Source organism: Pseudorasbora parva, chromosome 25 (genome assembly GCF_024679245.1).
Source record: "Pseudorasbora parva isolate DD20220531a chromosome 25, ASM2467924v1, whole genome shotgun sequence".
NCBI lineage: Eukaryota > Metazoa > Chordata > Actinopteri > Cypriniformes > Gobionidae > Pseudorasbora > Pseudorasbora parva.
The window spans coordinates 29,447,069-29,462,527 of NC_090196.1; the positions used below are offsets into that span (position 1 = coordinate 29,447,069).

Sequence of the window (15,459 nt, forward strand, 5' to 3'; positions counted from 1 at the left end):
AACTTTTGAGCTGTTACAAAGTAAATCTGAGCTGTAAGTCATTATTGTAGAGTTTATTCTATTTTTTCATGTTGTGCAGAAATTTCTACAAGGTATTGACATCAACACTGTAAAAGTGATCAGTTGACTTAAAGGGTTAGTTCACCCAAAAATGAAAATTCATATCAATAATTACTTACCCTAATGTCATTGGATACCCTCCGTTCATTTTCGAAACACAAAGATATTTGTGTTGAAATCCGATGGCTCAGAAAGGCCTTCATTGACACCAATGTCATTTCCTCTCTCAAGACCCATAAAGGCACTAAAGACGTCGTTACAAAGCCCATCTCACTACAGTGATCTACAATCATTTTATGAAGCGACGAGAATAGATTTTGTGAGCAAAAAAACATCAACTAAAAAACAGTGATGGGCCGATTTCAAAACAAAGTTTCGAACAGTTATGAATCAGCGTATTGATTCAGGATTCGGATCCTGAATCAATAACAAAACATTGTTTTGAAATCGGCCCATCACTAAATAAGTCATTATTTTGTTTTTTTGCACACAAAAACTATTCGTCGTGTCAATGAAGGCCTTTCTGAGCCATCGGATTTCAACACAAATATCTTCATCTGTGTCTGAAGATGAACGGAGGTCTTACGGGTGCTGAAACGACATTAGGGTGAGGAATTAATGTGAGAATTTTAATTTTGGGGTGAACTAACCCAATAACTTAACGTGAGAACCAGTAAACTTAAAATTATGAAGTAGATGAACCATGTTCATCTACAATTGATGTTATGGGAACTTGGCGAGTCCACATAACTCAAACTTTTATGTAGATGCAATTAATATTGATTAATCAATGTAGAAGCACAAATATATGTGTATACTCTGTGTGTGTTTTTTCTACAAACTGAAATTATATTAATTTTGTGACGCATATTTACAGACTTATTAACAGAAAGGAATATGAAAACATCAAATTTCTTCGTCTTCTGAATCCATGTCAGTTCTTAGGCTGTCCCCATCCTCGCTATTGTCCTCTTCCTCGTGGTCTCCATCCGCTTCACTAGTGTCGGGAATGATGACCACGTCCTCTTTGGTGTTGGGGTCGATGTCTTCCTTAAACCAGACCGCTTTGTAGCCGTCCTCAGTGCGGCGCTCTTTGGTCAGGATTGGTTTGACTTCCTTCTCTCCGTCGACGGTTTCTGAATCCGCCAGGCTGCTGGAGTCGGGTGCAGTGCTGTGGAGGACGGAGGCGGCTCTGGGGGTCATGTTCTCCTGCGCTGGCACACTTCTCTGCTGTGGCTGCAGCCCAGACTCCAGTTTATTCTCCAGGTCTGCAGCTAAATTAGAGTTGATACTGCCAGAATCTCCATCATGCTGGAAGCCCTCATTGCTGTACTGCATCCCCTTCTTAGGATCACCCGAGCCCCCACCAAGCTGTAAAAACAAAAATACTACAGTAAATACAAACCCGATTCCAAAAAAGTTGGGACACTGTTCAAATTGTTAATAAAAACACTGCAATGATGTGGAAATTCAAAGTTGAATATTTTAGTCAGATTACAACATAGATGACACATCGAATGTTTAAACTGACAAAATGTATAATTTTAAGGGGAAAATACGTTGATTTTGAATTGAATGGCATCAACACATCTCAACGTAGGGACAAGGCCATTTTTACCACTGTGTGGCATCCCCTCTTCTTTTTGTCACAGTCTGCAAACGTCCGGGGACTGAGGAGACAAGTTGCTCAGGTTTAGGAATAGGAATGTTGTCCCATTCTCGTCTAATACAGGCTTCTAGTTGCTCAATTTTCTTAGGTCTTCTTTGTCGCATCTTCCTCTTTATGATGCGCCAAATGTTTTCTATGGGTGAAAGATCTGGACTGCAGGCTGGCCATTTCAGTAACGGATCCTTCTTCTACACAGCCATGATGTTGTAATTGATGCAGTATGTGGTCTGGCATCATCATGTTGGAAAATGCAAGGTCTTCCCAAAAAGAGACGACGTCTGGATGAGAGCATATGTTGTTCTAGAACTTGGATATACCTTTCAGCATTGATGGTGCCTTTCCAGATGTGTAAGCTGCCCATGCCACACACACTCATGCAACCCCATACCATCAGAGATGCAGGCTCCTGAACGGAGCGCTGATAACAACTTGGGTTGTCCTTGGCCTCTTTAGTGTGGGGGACATGGTGTCCCAGTTTTCAAAAAAAAAAAAAAAAATTGATTCGTCTGACCACAGAACAGTTTTCCACTTTGCCTCAGTCCATTTTAAATGAGCCTTGGCCCAGATAAAACGGCTGTGCTTCTGGATCATGTTTAGATATGGCTTCTTTTTTTGACCTTTAGAGCTTTAGCCGGCAACGGCGAATGGCACAGTGAATTGTGTTCACCGACAATGTTTTCTGGAAGTATTCCTGAGCCCATGTTGTGATCTCCATTACAGTAGCTTTCCTGTATGTGATGCAGTGCCGTCTAAGGGCTGAAGATCACAGGCATCCAGTCTGGTTTTCCAGTCTTGACCCTAACACACAGAGATTGCTCCAGAATCTCTGAATCTTTGGGTGATATTATGCACTGTAGATGATGATAACTTCAAACTCTTTCAAATTTTTCCCTGAGAAACTCCTTTATGATATTGCTCCACTATTTTCACCGCAGCATTGGGGAATTGGTGATCCTCTGCCCATCTTGACTTCTGAGAGACACTGTCACTCTAAAAGAGCTTTTTATTCCCCATCATGTTGCCAACTGCCCTAATAAGTTGCAAATTGGTCCTCCAGCTGTTCCTTATATGTACATTTAACTTTTCCGGCCTCTTATTTCTATCTGTCCCAACTTTTTAGGAATGTGTAGTTTTTAAGAAATCCAAAATAAGCCAATATTTGGCATGACATGTCAAAATGTCTCACTTTCAACATTTAATATCATCTATATTCTATTGTGAATAAATAAGTTTTATAAGATTTGTAAATTAATTTTCCTTTTTTATTCACAATTTTTACTGTGTCCCAACTTTTTTAGAATCCGGTTTTTATACTCTAGATATAGAAATACTAACATTAGTATTTAATTAAAAAAATTGTCATCATAAAATTTGACTTTTTTTCATGAAAAATATAAGGGTAGTTTTGTGAATAATTTAATTTGAGAATGCTTTAACAAACGTTTCATTTAAATCCAAAAATGTATGTAAGAATTGATTAATGAATATTGGAATTTGATAATTTAATAGTTTACATGAATTGAATGACATTAATTTACAACAATAATTCTAAAGAGTGCGTAACTTGTATTAAACCTAACATTGATTTCTTTGTGCACTGTAAAAAATTATTAAAAAAAAAAAGTTACATGGTTGCCTTAATTTAGTTCATTGAAATTAAAAAATTGAGTTAATACAATGGAAATGATTTGAGATTCGACAACCTTTATTAAAATATTTTGTAAGCATTTTGGGTAATTGTGTGTGTTTTATTTTTGATGATGCAGTGAAACATGCCAAATAGTGCTATTTTCATGATTTATCAAATTTTTTATGTGGTTCAGATACAATAATTTGAGTTTCTATTTATTAAACAAATTTCCTTCATTGTGTCAACTCAAATTTTTAATTTCAATAAACTCACAATTTTAAGGCAACCAGGTTACTTACTTTTTTTAAAGTTAAATCAACAAAAAAAATTACAGTGTGAAAACTCACTGTGCTACGGAAGATGCTGGCCTCGGAAAGCTTCTTCCAGTCTGTGTTGTGGCCTTTGATGCGGTGCGCCATCAGTCCAATGCACACCAAGCAGAGAACGACAACCACAGCCAAAGAAGCCCCTACAGCCGCCATTTCCTCCGTACTGTACTCGCCTGCTTTCCCCTGCTGTCCTCCTGCGGCACAAGAGGAAAGAAACAGGTTTTGTAATGATTTAACAATAACTGGGTTTACAAAGATGAAACAAACTGCTGGAATTTCACAATTGCAATCCTTTTGAATTACATGCTTAATGTGTTTTCACATATATTATCGCACACCCTTAAAGGTGGGATAAGTGTTATTTCAAAACCGTTTTAGAAAAAGGACTCAGGCCGAGTGGAATAACAAACTTGTAGCCAATCAGCAGGTAAGGGGCGTGTCTACTATTGATGGTGAGAAGAGCGCTCGCTCTCGCTCTGTGCACGTCATTATTCAAAACACACGAGTCACACATGACGGACATTAGCCGAGAACTAGCCTAATATATGCCGCTTGACTATGCTCGTGTGTCGTGTTCGCTTGTTTGTCCATTTGCGATCGTATTGCGTCTCACTTCAGTGATGATAAAGACCCGTTCATTTCCACACCGTATGGAGCATCTAAATCCTCCTCACTGTGTGCTTCAAGATCACCTCACACAATGTCTCCGACAAGTAAGATACTATACTCCTAATATATGTTTGCTTACTCTTTTCATGATCTATATAACCCTTATTCAGTCATAATTGTAATATGTCGTTAGCTGGACTGTCTTGCTTGTGTACTATCGAGTTGTTCATGAGAACGGTTTGTGTTTTGTGATCGCTATAACTCTAATCTCGTCTTAATTGTAATATGTCATTAGCTGGACTGTCAGCTCATGTACTATCGAGTTGTTCATGAGAACGGTTTGTGTTTTTGTGATAGAAGGGATGACTTTTTCATTGAATATTCGACCTGGATTAGATACACAGAGATTCTGCCATAGCCGTTGATGCCTCTGGGTTACGTATGTGTGGGGCGGCGCTATCAAAATAGGGGCGAGACCCTTTTGGGGGTAGGGGCGTGTTTGTTTTGGGGATTTGAAATACCAACAACGGTTACCAGATAGCACTTACCCCACCTTTAATAGCCAGCATCCGAAAGTGTCCAACAGCATAAAACATGCAACCTTGATTTAGTAAATTTCATGTCATTAGCACCGATACATTTCTGAATATTTTAAAACAGTTTTATGTGGCACCAGTGGCCAGTTGGATAAAATGCAAAGATTAGTCTTAGAAATTAGTTATCATGTTTTTTACTTTACGATTGTTTATAATTTTTCAGTCAGTTAATTAAAAATGTAAATGGGTCTAATTTGAATTGGAGTTTGAATTAATTTGAAATGGAGGCTAAAGCTGCTTTCATGCCATGTCGTGATTACGAGACAACCTGTGACGTTCTACTCTGAGCTGTTCACATCCTCAGGCCCTGTTGACACCTGTTGATCTGTTTGGTCGATCAGATCAAATTACCCTTTACACCTGGTGTTTCAATCCATCTCTGTCCACTTTCAACCAGTTCTGTCCTGATTTCTTCGAGGGGAGGGTCTATGGGGGGGGGACTCTATGGGCTTTTTCAGATCTTTTAATCTAATGGACAAAATGAGCATCCAATTTACATATGAACGATGGAAAACATACGGAGAGCAGTACCTTTAGTTTCTGCTCTGACTGACAGACAGAAGACCAGCCAAACGCTGTGAGTGTGTGTTAGAAATCAGGAGTGGAGAGAGAACATTGAGCATGGTACGCATTTCATCTTCAAACCAAACTTGAGTCTCCAGCTGACATCCCGTCTGGCTAGAGCACTTGCACATTAGGTCAGTAGGAGGGGGTCTTTTGTGGCTGTTTGAACACATTCGACCACATGAGCATCTACACTATGAAATCAAATCGGTCTGTTTCGTCTGCCTCTGGAAGTGGTCGAAAATGAAAAAGCTCTTAACTTTTTAGACCCCTGTTTACACCTGTATTCAGTGTCATCCACTTGTGATCCGATCGACCAAAACGCATCTTAATACAAGGTTGTATACAAGGCATCCTAATTATGCATTTCTATGGCAACACTATCAAATCCAAAATGTTGGACAGAAGGGGTAACTTTGGTGCTGTGACCCAGATGGGGGTGAGCTTTAGGGAGGTGAGTATAGCAGGGCTAGCTAGTAAGAGCTTTGCAGGGAAGCCTTACTCCCCTTGCAACATACTACAGTCTTTAGTGTCCTTGTAAGCACACCTGCGTCTCGTGCCAGAAACGCTATTTTGAATCCCACTCATACTGGTGCGAGTAGGACCAGAGGGGTTACATTAGTGTTGTGACCCAGATGGAAGTGAGGTTTGGGGGGGTAAGTGTAGTGGAGGCTATATAGTAAGACATGTGCAGGGAAGCCTTACTCTCCTGATCTCAAGAGGCCCACTAGCGACTGAAGCTAGTGGCTGCAGTCTTTAGCATCCTTGTTAGCATTATGCCTCCCATGGCAGAAATCGAATCCCGCTCGGGGTGGTAGAAGAACCAGACGTCAGTCATGAACACCGCAAACCGAAACAGCAGCTGCCTTTTACAGTTCCTCCTGAACCAAAACACTAGCTTATGCTGCGTTCACGACATAACTACTGTAATTTGAAAACCCGTGATGTTCGTGACTCGAAGCGGTTCGTGACTCGAATTTATGCATTTCAATGGCAACACTACCAACACCAAACAGGTCAGTGCTCTCCAAATTGCTTATGTTCATTATTATTGTAATGTTATGTGTTTTGAGACATGAGGTAGTTTAACGTCGTCTCGTTTTCGTCTTTTGTTTGCTCCCTTTTGTACGCGTTCATGTGTTTTGAAGGAGGTGTGGATTTGGAGACGCTCTAAAGGGAGGGTTTAAAGATCTCACAAGCTCACAAAGATCTTGTGCTTTCTAGCTGACTATTGCCATTGCTAGCCTTTCTGAAAATTGCCTACCCTAATTTTAATATCTGCTGACACTTTTATTTTAATAGTCCACCAACAGACATTCTACTGACTGAGAGTAACTTTGCAAGTACATGTCAACTTATTCTATTAACCCAAACCCTATCAGTCTCATAGTCTAATGAGAGTTAATTACGGTAATTCAGACATAGCGTGAACTCTCCTTAAAGGGATGGTTCACCCAAAAATGAAAATTAGCCCATGATTTACTCACCCTCAAGTCATCCTTGGTGTATATGACATTATTTTTTAGACTAATAAAATCTGAGTTATATTAAAAAAGTCCTGGCTAATCCAAGCTTTTAATGGCAGTGATTGTTGCTCAGTTTTTAAAGTCTATAAAAATGCATCGCCCCATCATATAAATGCTCCACACAGCTCTGGGAGGTTAATAAATGCCTTAGAGAATTGATGCGTTTGTGTAAAAAAAGACCATATTTAAAACTTAGAGTTTTGGCCAATGGCCTTCCGTATTCAGTTTATGGAAAAAGTGTTGAAAGTGCCTCTGCCATTCAAAGGCTTACACTACCATGTATGCTTGTCAGACGTCGCATACACATCTTGAACTTCGAGAAGGCACTTTCAACACTTTTCCATGGAAGGCGATCGACTTGAACTTTAATTCAAACAAGTTTTAAATATGGATATTTTCCTTACACAAACGCATCAATTCGCGAAGCCCTTTATTAACCTCCCGGATCCGCGTGGAGCACATTATTTAACGGACAGAGGCATTTTTATGGACTTAAAATCAGAGCAACAATCCCTGCCATTCATAAAGCTTGGATTAGCCAGGACTTTCTTAAAATAACTCAACCTTTATTCATCAGAAAGAAGAATGTCATATACACCTAGGATGACTTGAGGGTGAGTAAATCATGGGCTAATTTTCATTTTTGGGTAAACTATCCCTTTAAGTTTATGCAACTGGCCACAGTGGATTTAGTAAAGCTAGTTAGCTTAGCATAAGTGTACCTGGGCTGCGGGTTGTAGTTGTGTTGGCACCTGGGTTAGAAGTGGCGGTGATGTCTGTTAGCTGTGTGTTAGCGGTGTGATCTGTTGTTATGATGGAAGAAGTCATGATAGTAGTGCCTGGTGTGGTAATGGGAACCCCTGTAGAAAAAAAGGGCGTCACCATTCAAGAGCTTTGACTGATTCGAGTCAATCTTTGAAATTGAATTTATGGACCAAATCAATCGCATTGTACTATTTTTGGATGTTTCTTTTCAGTGGCTTGAAATGAAAATGGATTGAGCTGATCACTAGAAAGGGATATCCACACATCCTTCACCAATTCTGTTTGTTGAAACCCAGGATTAGCCCACACCCTGCTAGCCACTTTCAATTATCCCTGTTGTAATTAGGTGTTGTCTTGATAGCATGCAGTATTGGTTTGGTCTTACCTGGCATGACCTCGACCGTGAGAGAAGCCGTGCTGGATTCATCATTGTCTGTGTCAACCACCCTCATCTGAGTCAAATTGAATCATCATAGTCATAAATATTATCATGTGTCAAGTGCATTAAGCACTATATGAATTATTAAATTCTTACTTGTAAATTCACACTGCCAGGGGAAACCGCCTTCGCCATGAGTATGAAACCTTCTGGAGTAATGGAGAATTCAGTCCCGTCTACAACCTCAAATTTGAGGTTAGGATTATACCCCTACAAAGACAGAAATCCAGCTGTTTACACAAGAAATATTACAACAGGCATCATTTATGAAACCTTGAACGGAAAACATTTGTGTAAATCAATCAAAAAATCATTCTTATGTAAATTGTAACACTGAATTGAAAGCAACGACTCAGTCAAGAGGGTTTCTTACGAATCATTTAATTCAGTGCGACTGTTTACATAAGAATGTGTGTTTTTAGTTAGAGACACTTCTTACATTAGAAAAGTCTTCATCGGTAGCCTGGACTCGGAGGGGTCTGTTGGACGTTTTGCTCTCCAGCACCAAGCTGTCCACACCTGCATCCTCTGAGATGAAACCTTCGTAACTTGGGTTCACAAATATCGGAGGGTGATTGCTGGATATCACCACATTCAGGATGACTGTAGTGGTGGCAAACTGATTAGCGTTCTCCTTCTGATATGCCTAAGGAAAACAGGGACATTTAGTTTGGCAAGCAGCTACAATCTTAAAGGTTTCCATTTTGGTTTCCAAAGAACCTTTTAGTTAACAATCTTAAAATAACCATTGTTTTTCTTAGTGTGCAAAACAAAACTCTAAAAAACCTTTTTTTCACAATGAAGAACCTTTTGTATAATAAAAAAATAAAACAATGCAGGTCATGACCCCTTTAACATATTATAATGTTTCTTGTGGTGCACTTAGTGTTATTATGGTTTATAATACAAAAGTCATAATTTAGAAATAAATGGCATTTATTTAGCCCTCTGATTTGAACGCTCTGTTTGAAGGGGCGTGTCTGCTGTGAGACTTCAGTGTAAACGCCCACGGCTGTGATTGGCTGCATTGAGACTTCAGTTTTAATGCCTACTGCTGTGATTGGCTGCTGTGAGACTTTAGCGTAAACACCCACTGCTGTGATTGGCTGTTTCTTGATTGCTTTCTGTATACAATTTTAAATCGGATCAGTGTGGATGAGAAACTTTTGGAAAACATGAGTGTGGACAGAGCGTTTTGAAACAAAAACTAAGTTTTCAAATCTATTCCGATTAAAAGGATAGATCACCTAAAAATGAAAATGTTCATAATTTATTCACCCTCAAGCTGTTCTGTTGAACACAAAGGAAGATATATTGACAAAGCAGATAGAGCAACCATTGACCACCATAGTATTTATCCCTACTCTGGTAGTCAATGGTTGCTCTCTCTGCTTGGTTTCAAACATTCTTCCAAATATCTTCTTTTGTGTTCAGCAGAACAAAGAAACTCATACAGGTCTGGACCATAATGAGGGCAGAATTTTCATTATTAGGTGAACTATCCCTTTAATGTGGACGTAGCCACAATAAAAGCTGTTTTTGGACTAAAAAGGACATTTCTGGTTCTGAAACGTACTGGATATTTTATAGTATGATGATCTCTGATATGTCAAAAGGAAAATTAGATTTGTCAGTTCATGACCCCTAAGGTTCTTCATGGAACCATCAAGTGTACAGAAGATATACTATGGTTCCAAATTAAGTTTTTGATTGCATGTAACATTCAAAACATTAATTCAGGGTTTTTTTTTCTCTCTCACCATGACTTTAAGAAAAATCGTTCCTGCCTCCCCTACTGGTTTCCGCATTGTGATGCTCCCGGTGTCAATGTTGATTTCAAATGTCGGATCTTCATTGTTTTCTGAATGTGAAAAATATATAAATTAAAACCTGTCGACTCCTCTACCCGGAGGAACATAAATTCTTTATTTCAACCCATGAAGACTTTAAACTCACCAAGAAATGTGTAACAAATTGCCTCGTTCCTGCCATTGTCTCCATCAATGGCCAGTACTTGGTTTGGCTTCAAGGACAAAGGACCTGTCTGTGGTGTGCAAAAAAATGTATGCTCATCTAACGCTGTAACTCAATATCAGGCCACTTTAGGCTAAATCACACTGTCCCAATAAATGTTGACTTCCTAATATTTCTACATCCATTAGCCAACTTTATACGGTGTTAGTGTTTGTTGGGAGAGTTTGAATTGGTCTTCAGAAACTCACTAATACCCACCTCTTGCACATTTAATTTGACCGTCCCTTCATAACCAGAGTTTATGCACACTTGTGCAAACTCGGGCAGGGCTGAACAAGGCTGGAACCACGGTGGACGATTGTCAATGTCTATGATATTGACTACAATGGTGGTTGATGCAGTGTGTGAGACTTCTGCTGTAGATCCAGTTGGAGTGTCCTGAAATGTTATCAAATGAAAGTTATTGGTGCAAAAAGGAGCATCTTTAGAAATGAAACCTTGAGGTCAAACCAACTCACCTGTGCATATAGCGTCATGGTGATTACTTTAACTTTGTCATAATCCAGAATTTCTTTCACCAGAATGTTGGGATTGAAATCAGTCAGGAGGTCGAATTCTCCCTAAGAGAGAACAAAGGCCTTGTTTCAGAGAGACTTTTTGATGATTGTATTTCAATAATAACTTGGAAACAACATTAAATGGGAATTTTCTCAGAGAATTGCAAAATGTAGATATTTCAGAACACACATTTCCCAAAAGGACTGTTGTGATTACCATGAAATACAATGTATACAAACTCTATACACATATTTTAGGATTTTTGTTGCGTACCCCAGGAGAATCCAGACGGTAGTAAAGTCTGTCACTTTTATCGGGATCAGTTGCTGTGATTAGGCCAACACTGGTATCCACTTTTGTAAACTATAAGATTCATTAAAAGCTTTCAGTTTTTGAAAATGTCACGAGACAAAAGCAGATACATAATCATGAATCAAAGGCAACATTAAAAGTTCATGATAGCAAAGGAAGTGTAACAGGATCTTGTCACTGTACCTCATCAACGTTTAGTGAGTACTGACTCAGTGCAAACGCTGGTGGATTATCATTTACATCCTCAACGACTATTCTCAGAATCAATGAAGTCTACAAAAAAAGAAATTTTACATGCAGTAGTCAATAGCAAACATTTGAAAGAAGGAATTTAGGTTAATTTAAATAAAACACCATTACTTACAGGAGTTGAATCAACTTTTGTACACTCAACTTTCACCTCATATGGGTTGTTCTCATCAAATGTCTGAGAAAATCACATAACATATAAGCTCTGTTAATTTGAACATAACACATTTTAAACTAACTGGTTTCTTTGAAATGCTATACTTAAGTAAGGACTCAGGTATGGGTGTAAAAGTACTGTAAAATAATTAAGCTAAACTATTTGGTACATTATCAGAGTTTACTAAACAAAATAAAGCAGCCTGTTTAGATCACAATGTTCTCAATTTATCAATTGGACAATAAAACTCTAGAATTATGTAAATTAAAAGGCAAAGTCTTAAAGTTAAAGCTGTTTGACACTTTTGTTTTTAAACTGACCTCTAAACATTTTCTCACAAGTTTAAAGGCGCAGTAAGTGATTTCTGAGAAACCCTGTTGAAAGTGGATCAGACCGAGCACCACAACATACTTTTATCAAGCAGTATCACTGCAGCCAATCAACAGTAGGGGGCGTGTCCACTCATGATGGGGGAGGAGAGAGAGAGACAATCAGCAGTAGGGGTATGTCCACTCATGATGGGGGAGGAGAGAGAGAGCCAATCAGCAGTGGGGGTATGTCCACTCATGATGGGGGAGGAGAGAGAGAGAGCCAATCAGCAGTAGAGGGCGTGTCCACTCATAATGGGGAAGAGAGTGAGCCAATCAGCAGTAGAGGGTGTGTCCACTCATGATGGGGGAGGAGAGAGAGTGAGCCAATCAGCAGTAGAGGGCGTGTCCACTCATGATGGGGGAGGAGAGAGAGTGAGCCAATCAACAGTAGAGGGCGTGTCCACTCATGATGGGGGAGGAGAGAGTGAGTCAATCAGAAGTAGGGGGTGGGTCCACTCATGATGGGGGAGGAGAGAGTGAGCCAATCAGCAGTAGAGGGCGGGTCCACTTATGATGGGGGAGGAGAGAGTGAGCCAATCAGAAGTAGGGGGTGGGTCCACTCATGATGGGGGAGTAAAGAGATTGAGCCAATCAGCAGTAGAGGGCGTATCCACTCATGAGAGAGAAGGAGACAGAGTGAGCCAATCAGCAGTAGGGGGCGTATCCTCATGATGGCGGAGGAGAGAGAGTGAGCCAATCAGCAGTAGGGGACGTATCCTCTCATGATGGCGGAGGAGAGAGAGTGAGCCAATCAGCAGTAGAGGGCGTATCCACTCATGAGAGAGGCGGAGAGAGAGAGCCAATCAGAAGTAGGGGGCGTATCCTCTCGTGATGGCGGAGGAGAGAGTGAGCCAATCAGCAGTAGGGGGCGTATCCTCTCATGATGGCGGAGGAGAGAGTGAGCCAATCAGCCGTAGAGGGCTTATCCACTCATGAGAGAGATGGAGAGAGAGAGCCAATCAGAAGTAGGGGGCGTATCCTCTCGTGATGGCGGAGGAGAGAGTAAGCCAATCAGCAGTAGGGGGCGTATCCTCTCATGATGGCGGATGAGAGAGAGTGAGCCAATCAGCAGTAGGGGGCGTATCCTCTCATGATGGCGGAGGAGAGAGTGAGCCAACCAGCAGTAGGGGGCGTATTCTCTCATGATGGCGGATGAGAGAGTGAGCCAATCAGCAGCAGGGGGCGTATCCTCTCATGATGGCGGAGGAGAGAGTGAGCCAATCAGCAGCAGGGGCGTATCCTCTCATGATGGCGGAGGAGAGAGTGAGCCAATCAGCAGCAGGGGGCGTATCCTCTCATGATGGCGGAGGAGAGAGTGAGCCAATCAGCAGCAGGGGGCATATCCACTCATGATGGGGGAAGAGAGAGAGATTGAGCCAATCAGCAGTAGGGGGCATATCCACTCATGAGAGAGGAGGAGAGAGAGATTGAGCCAATCCAGCAGTAGGGGGCTGGCCACCATAAAGGGGGAGAAAAGAGTGTGAGCAAGATGGAGAGCAATGTGCTGCTGGCAACTAACAATGTGTACATACTTGTGTACTGTATTTTAATTGTTTGTTCTTCCTTGTTGTTCGTTATCTTTGCTTCTGCTATTATATAGAGACATCTACTCTTGCATTATGTGTTCGTGTATTTTGGTGTGGAGCAATAACGGGAGGGGTGTGTTTGTTTGGGCTGATTTCTAATATCAACAGTGTTCAACAATAGGATCCCCAAAGAGCTAATTGTTCCCCTCTGCCATTTTCCTGGCTGCATTCGCTTTTGCGATAGGAAGTGATGTAAGCAAGTGGTTCCCAAACCTGTCCGGGAGGACCCCCAGCACTGCACATTTTGTATGTTTCCCTCATCAGACACACCTGATCCAACTCATCAGCTCATTAGTAGAGATGGCAAGACCTGAAGTGGGTGTGTCTGATTAGGGAGACATACAAAATGTGCAGTGCTGGGGGTCCTCCAGGACAGGTTTGGGAACCACTAATGTAAGCCACACTGAGAACACCAGAGACTGAGCACACAGCGCTCCCATTCTCAGTCTTCATTAGTTTCTGTTTAACAGTCCTGTCTAATACATTATTTGATAGAACTGTTATACAAAGAAAGTGTGTGGGTGATGCCCAATGTCGCTTGCAGAGTTGGTCCCCTCAAAGTCGCATTGGATTTTCTCCTAAGCGTAAAGGTTAAGAGGTTGAGAGTTAGTTTGAGGAGTAAATATATGCTATAATCTTTGTGTACACAGGATTTTAAACCAAAATCGTTCCCAGTTCCTGCGGTGCTAACATGCCATAAAGTGGATACTTCCACTATTAGTTCTATAGGAAACGGTTCCTACAAAAGCCCCTAATGATTCTCAGAAATTGCTTACTGCACCTTTAAGTGAGAAAACAAACAAAACACACAAGTTTAGATTGAAGACTCAAGTCTTGGTAAGTGACATTCACTGGCTATGGTTTCACTAAAGGTTATGTAAAATCCACTTGTAATTATAGTAAGTACTACCCCCAGAAGTGTTCATGCTTTGGTTGAACACAATAGCGGACTCTTCATATTAACCTCATAGTCCAGCACAGTCTCAGCAATGAGATTGTATCCATCAAGCCCGAAGAGACCCTCTGGATTTTGACTAGTGATTCTGGCCGTCACCCCTTCCTCAGCGGTGATTGTTGTAACAATGGCACCAGGAGCGTTGTTTTCTTTAAAAGCAGTTAGAGTACCAGCCGAGCAAAGGTCTGTACCATTCATGGAAAGGGAATTCAGAATTAATGGTCATGAATGGTCTTGGTTGGCAATGCAAAAAGTGCCTGTTAGCAAGTGTGGAACAAAATACAAGTAAGCCACCTAGTTCATCCAAAAAAATAAAATTTTGTGCATCATGGATTTTTCTTCTTCTGCTGAACACAAAAGAAGGACCCCATTGACTTCCACTGTACCACTGTATTTCATTAAAATGTGCAAAAGGTTCATGATTAATGCTAGAAGATGATCAATCAGTAGAATTAGTTCCCTTTCGAGAGAGGTTCCTCGTATTACGTATGGGAAAACTCCTTTTCTCGAGAATATGAAGCAAAACTTTAATAAAGGTATCCATGTAAAGCGCAGTGCCGCTGAACGGCCATAACTCAGCGCGAGGAGCGCTCTGATTGGCCGGGCCACGGCAACTGCATGAACCTATGGTGAGGCGGCTGAGAGGAACGAGCCAATGGGGGGCGTTCCAGAAGCCCGCCGAAAAAAGGTGCTTATATTTGCATACAGGAGGCTATATAAAGCCCTGATTTCGCCATAGGTGTCAGATTTTATCTCCTTCAGCGATACCTTCGCTGACCTCCGGAAGAAGCAACCGCCGTCGAAAAGGCACCAGCGGAACCTGCAGCTGAGGACGACGGACTCCCTCTCCGCCTTCTCTGCCGTTCCAGCTACGCCATCCGGCGATCGTATCCTTTTATACTCTCTTCTCCTAAAAGAGCGCGGGGCGTTGTTTCAAATGCCTCGTATTTCCTGCGGCTCTTGCAGAGCTCCTCTCCTTGGCGGCGACCGTCACGTCATCTGCGTGGCATGCCTTGGACGGGACCACGCGCAGCTCGCACTCTCTCAGGGCGGCTGCCCCGAGTGCGATGAGATGGCGCTGCAGACCCTTCGGGCTCGCCTCGCCACCTT

At 41.3% G+C, this 15,459-nt stretch overlaps 1 protein-coding gene across 1 annotated transcript; it reads right to left on the reverse strand.

Moving 5' to 3' along the window:
* Positions 1–966: 966 nt before the first annotated feature.
* Positions 967–14,547, reverse strand: cdhr5b (cadherin-related family member 5b). The gene is made up of 11 exons (XM_067436605.1): positions 14,359–14,547; positions 11,396–11,458; positions 11,215–11,304; positions 10,680–10,781; positions 10,420–10,599; positions 8,627–8,833; positions 8,284–8,397; positions 8,134–8,200; positions 7,706–7,843; positions 3,707–3,882; positions 967–1,431 (listed from the first exon to the last, which is right to left on the reverse strand). The coding sequence occupies exons 1-11, from the start codon at positions 14,545–14,547 to the stop codon at positions 967–969; spliced, it is 1,791 nt and encodes a 596-aa protein (XP_067292706.1).
* Between the last annotated feature and the right edge of the window lie 912 nt (positions 14,548–15,459).

Coding starts and splice junctions, on each gene's coding strand:
- cdhr5b (XM_067436605.1), bottom strand. CDS start 14,547: ATGAATGGTACAGACCTTTGCTCGGCTGGTACTCTAACTGCTTTTAAA. Junction 11,459..14,358: donor AGACTGTGCTGGACTATGAG/GTTAATATGAAG, acceptor TGATTTTCTCAG/ACATTTGATGAGAACAACCC. Junction 8,834..10,419: donor TCAAATTAAATGTGCAAGAG/GTGGGTATTAGT, acceptor TGTTTTCCTTAG/GCATATCAGAAGGAGAACGC.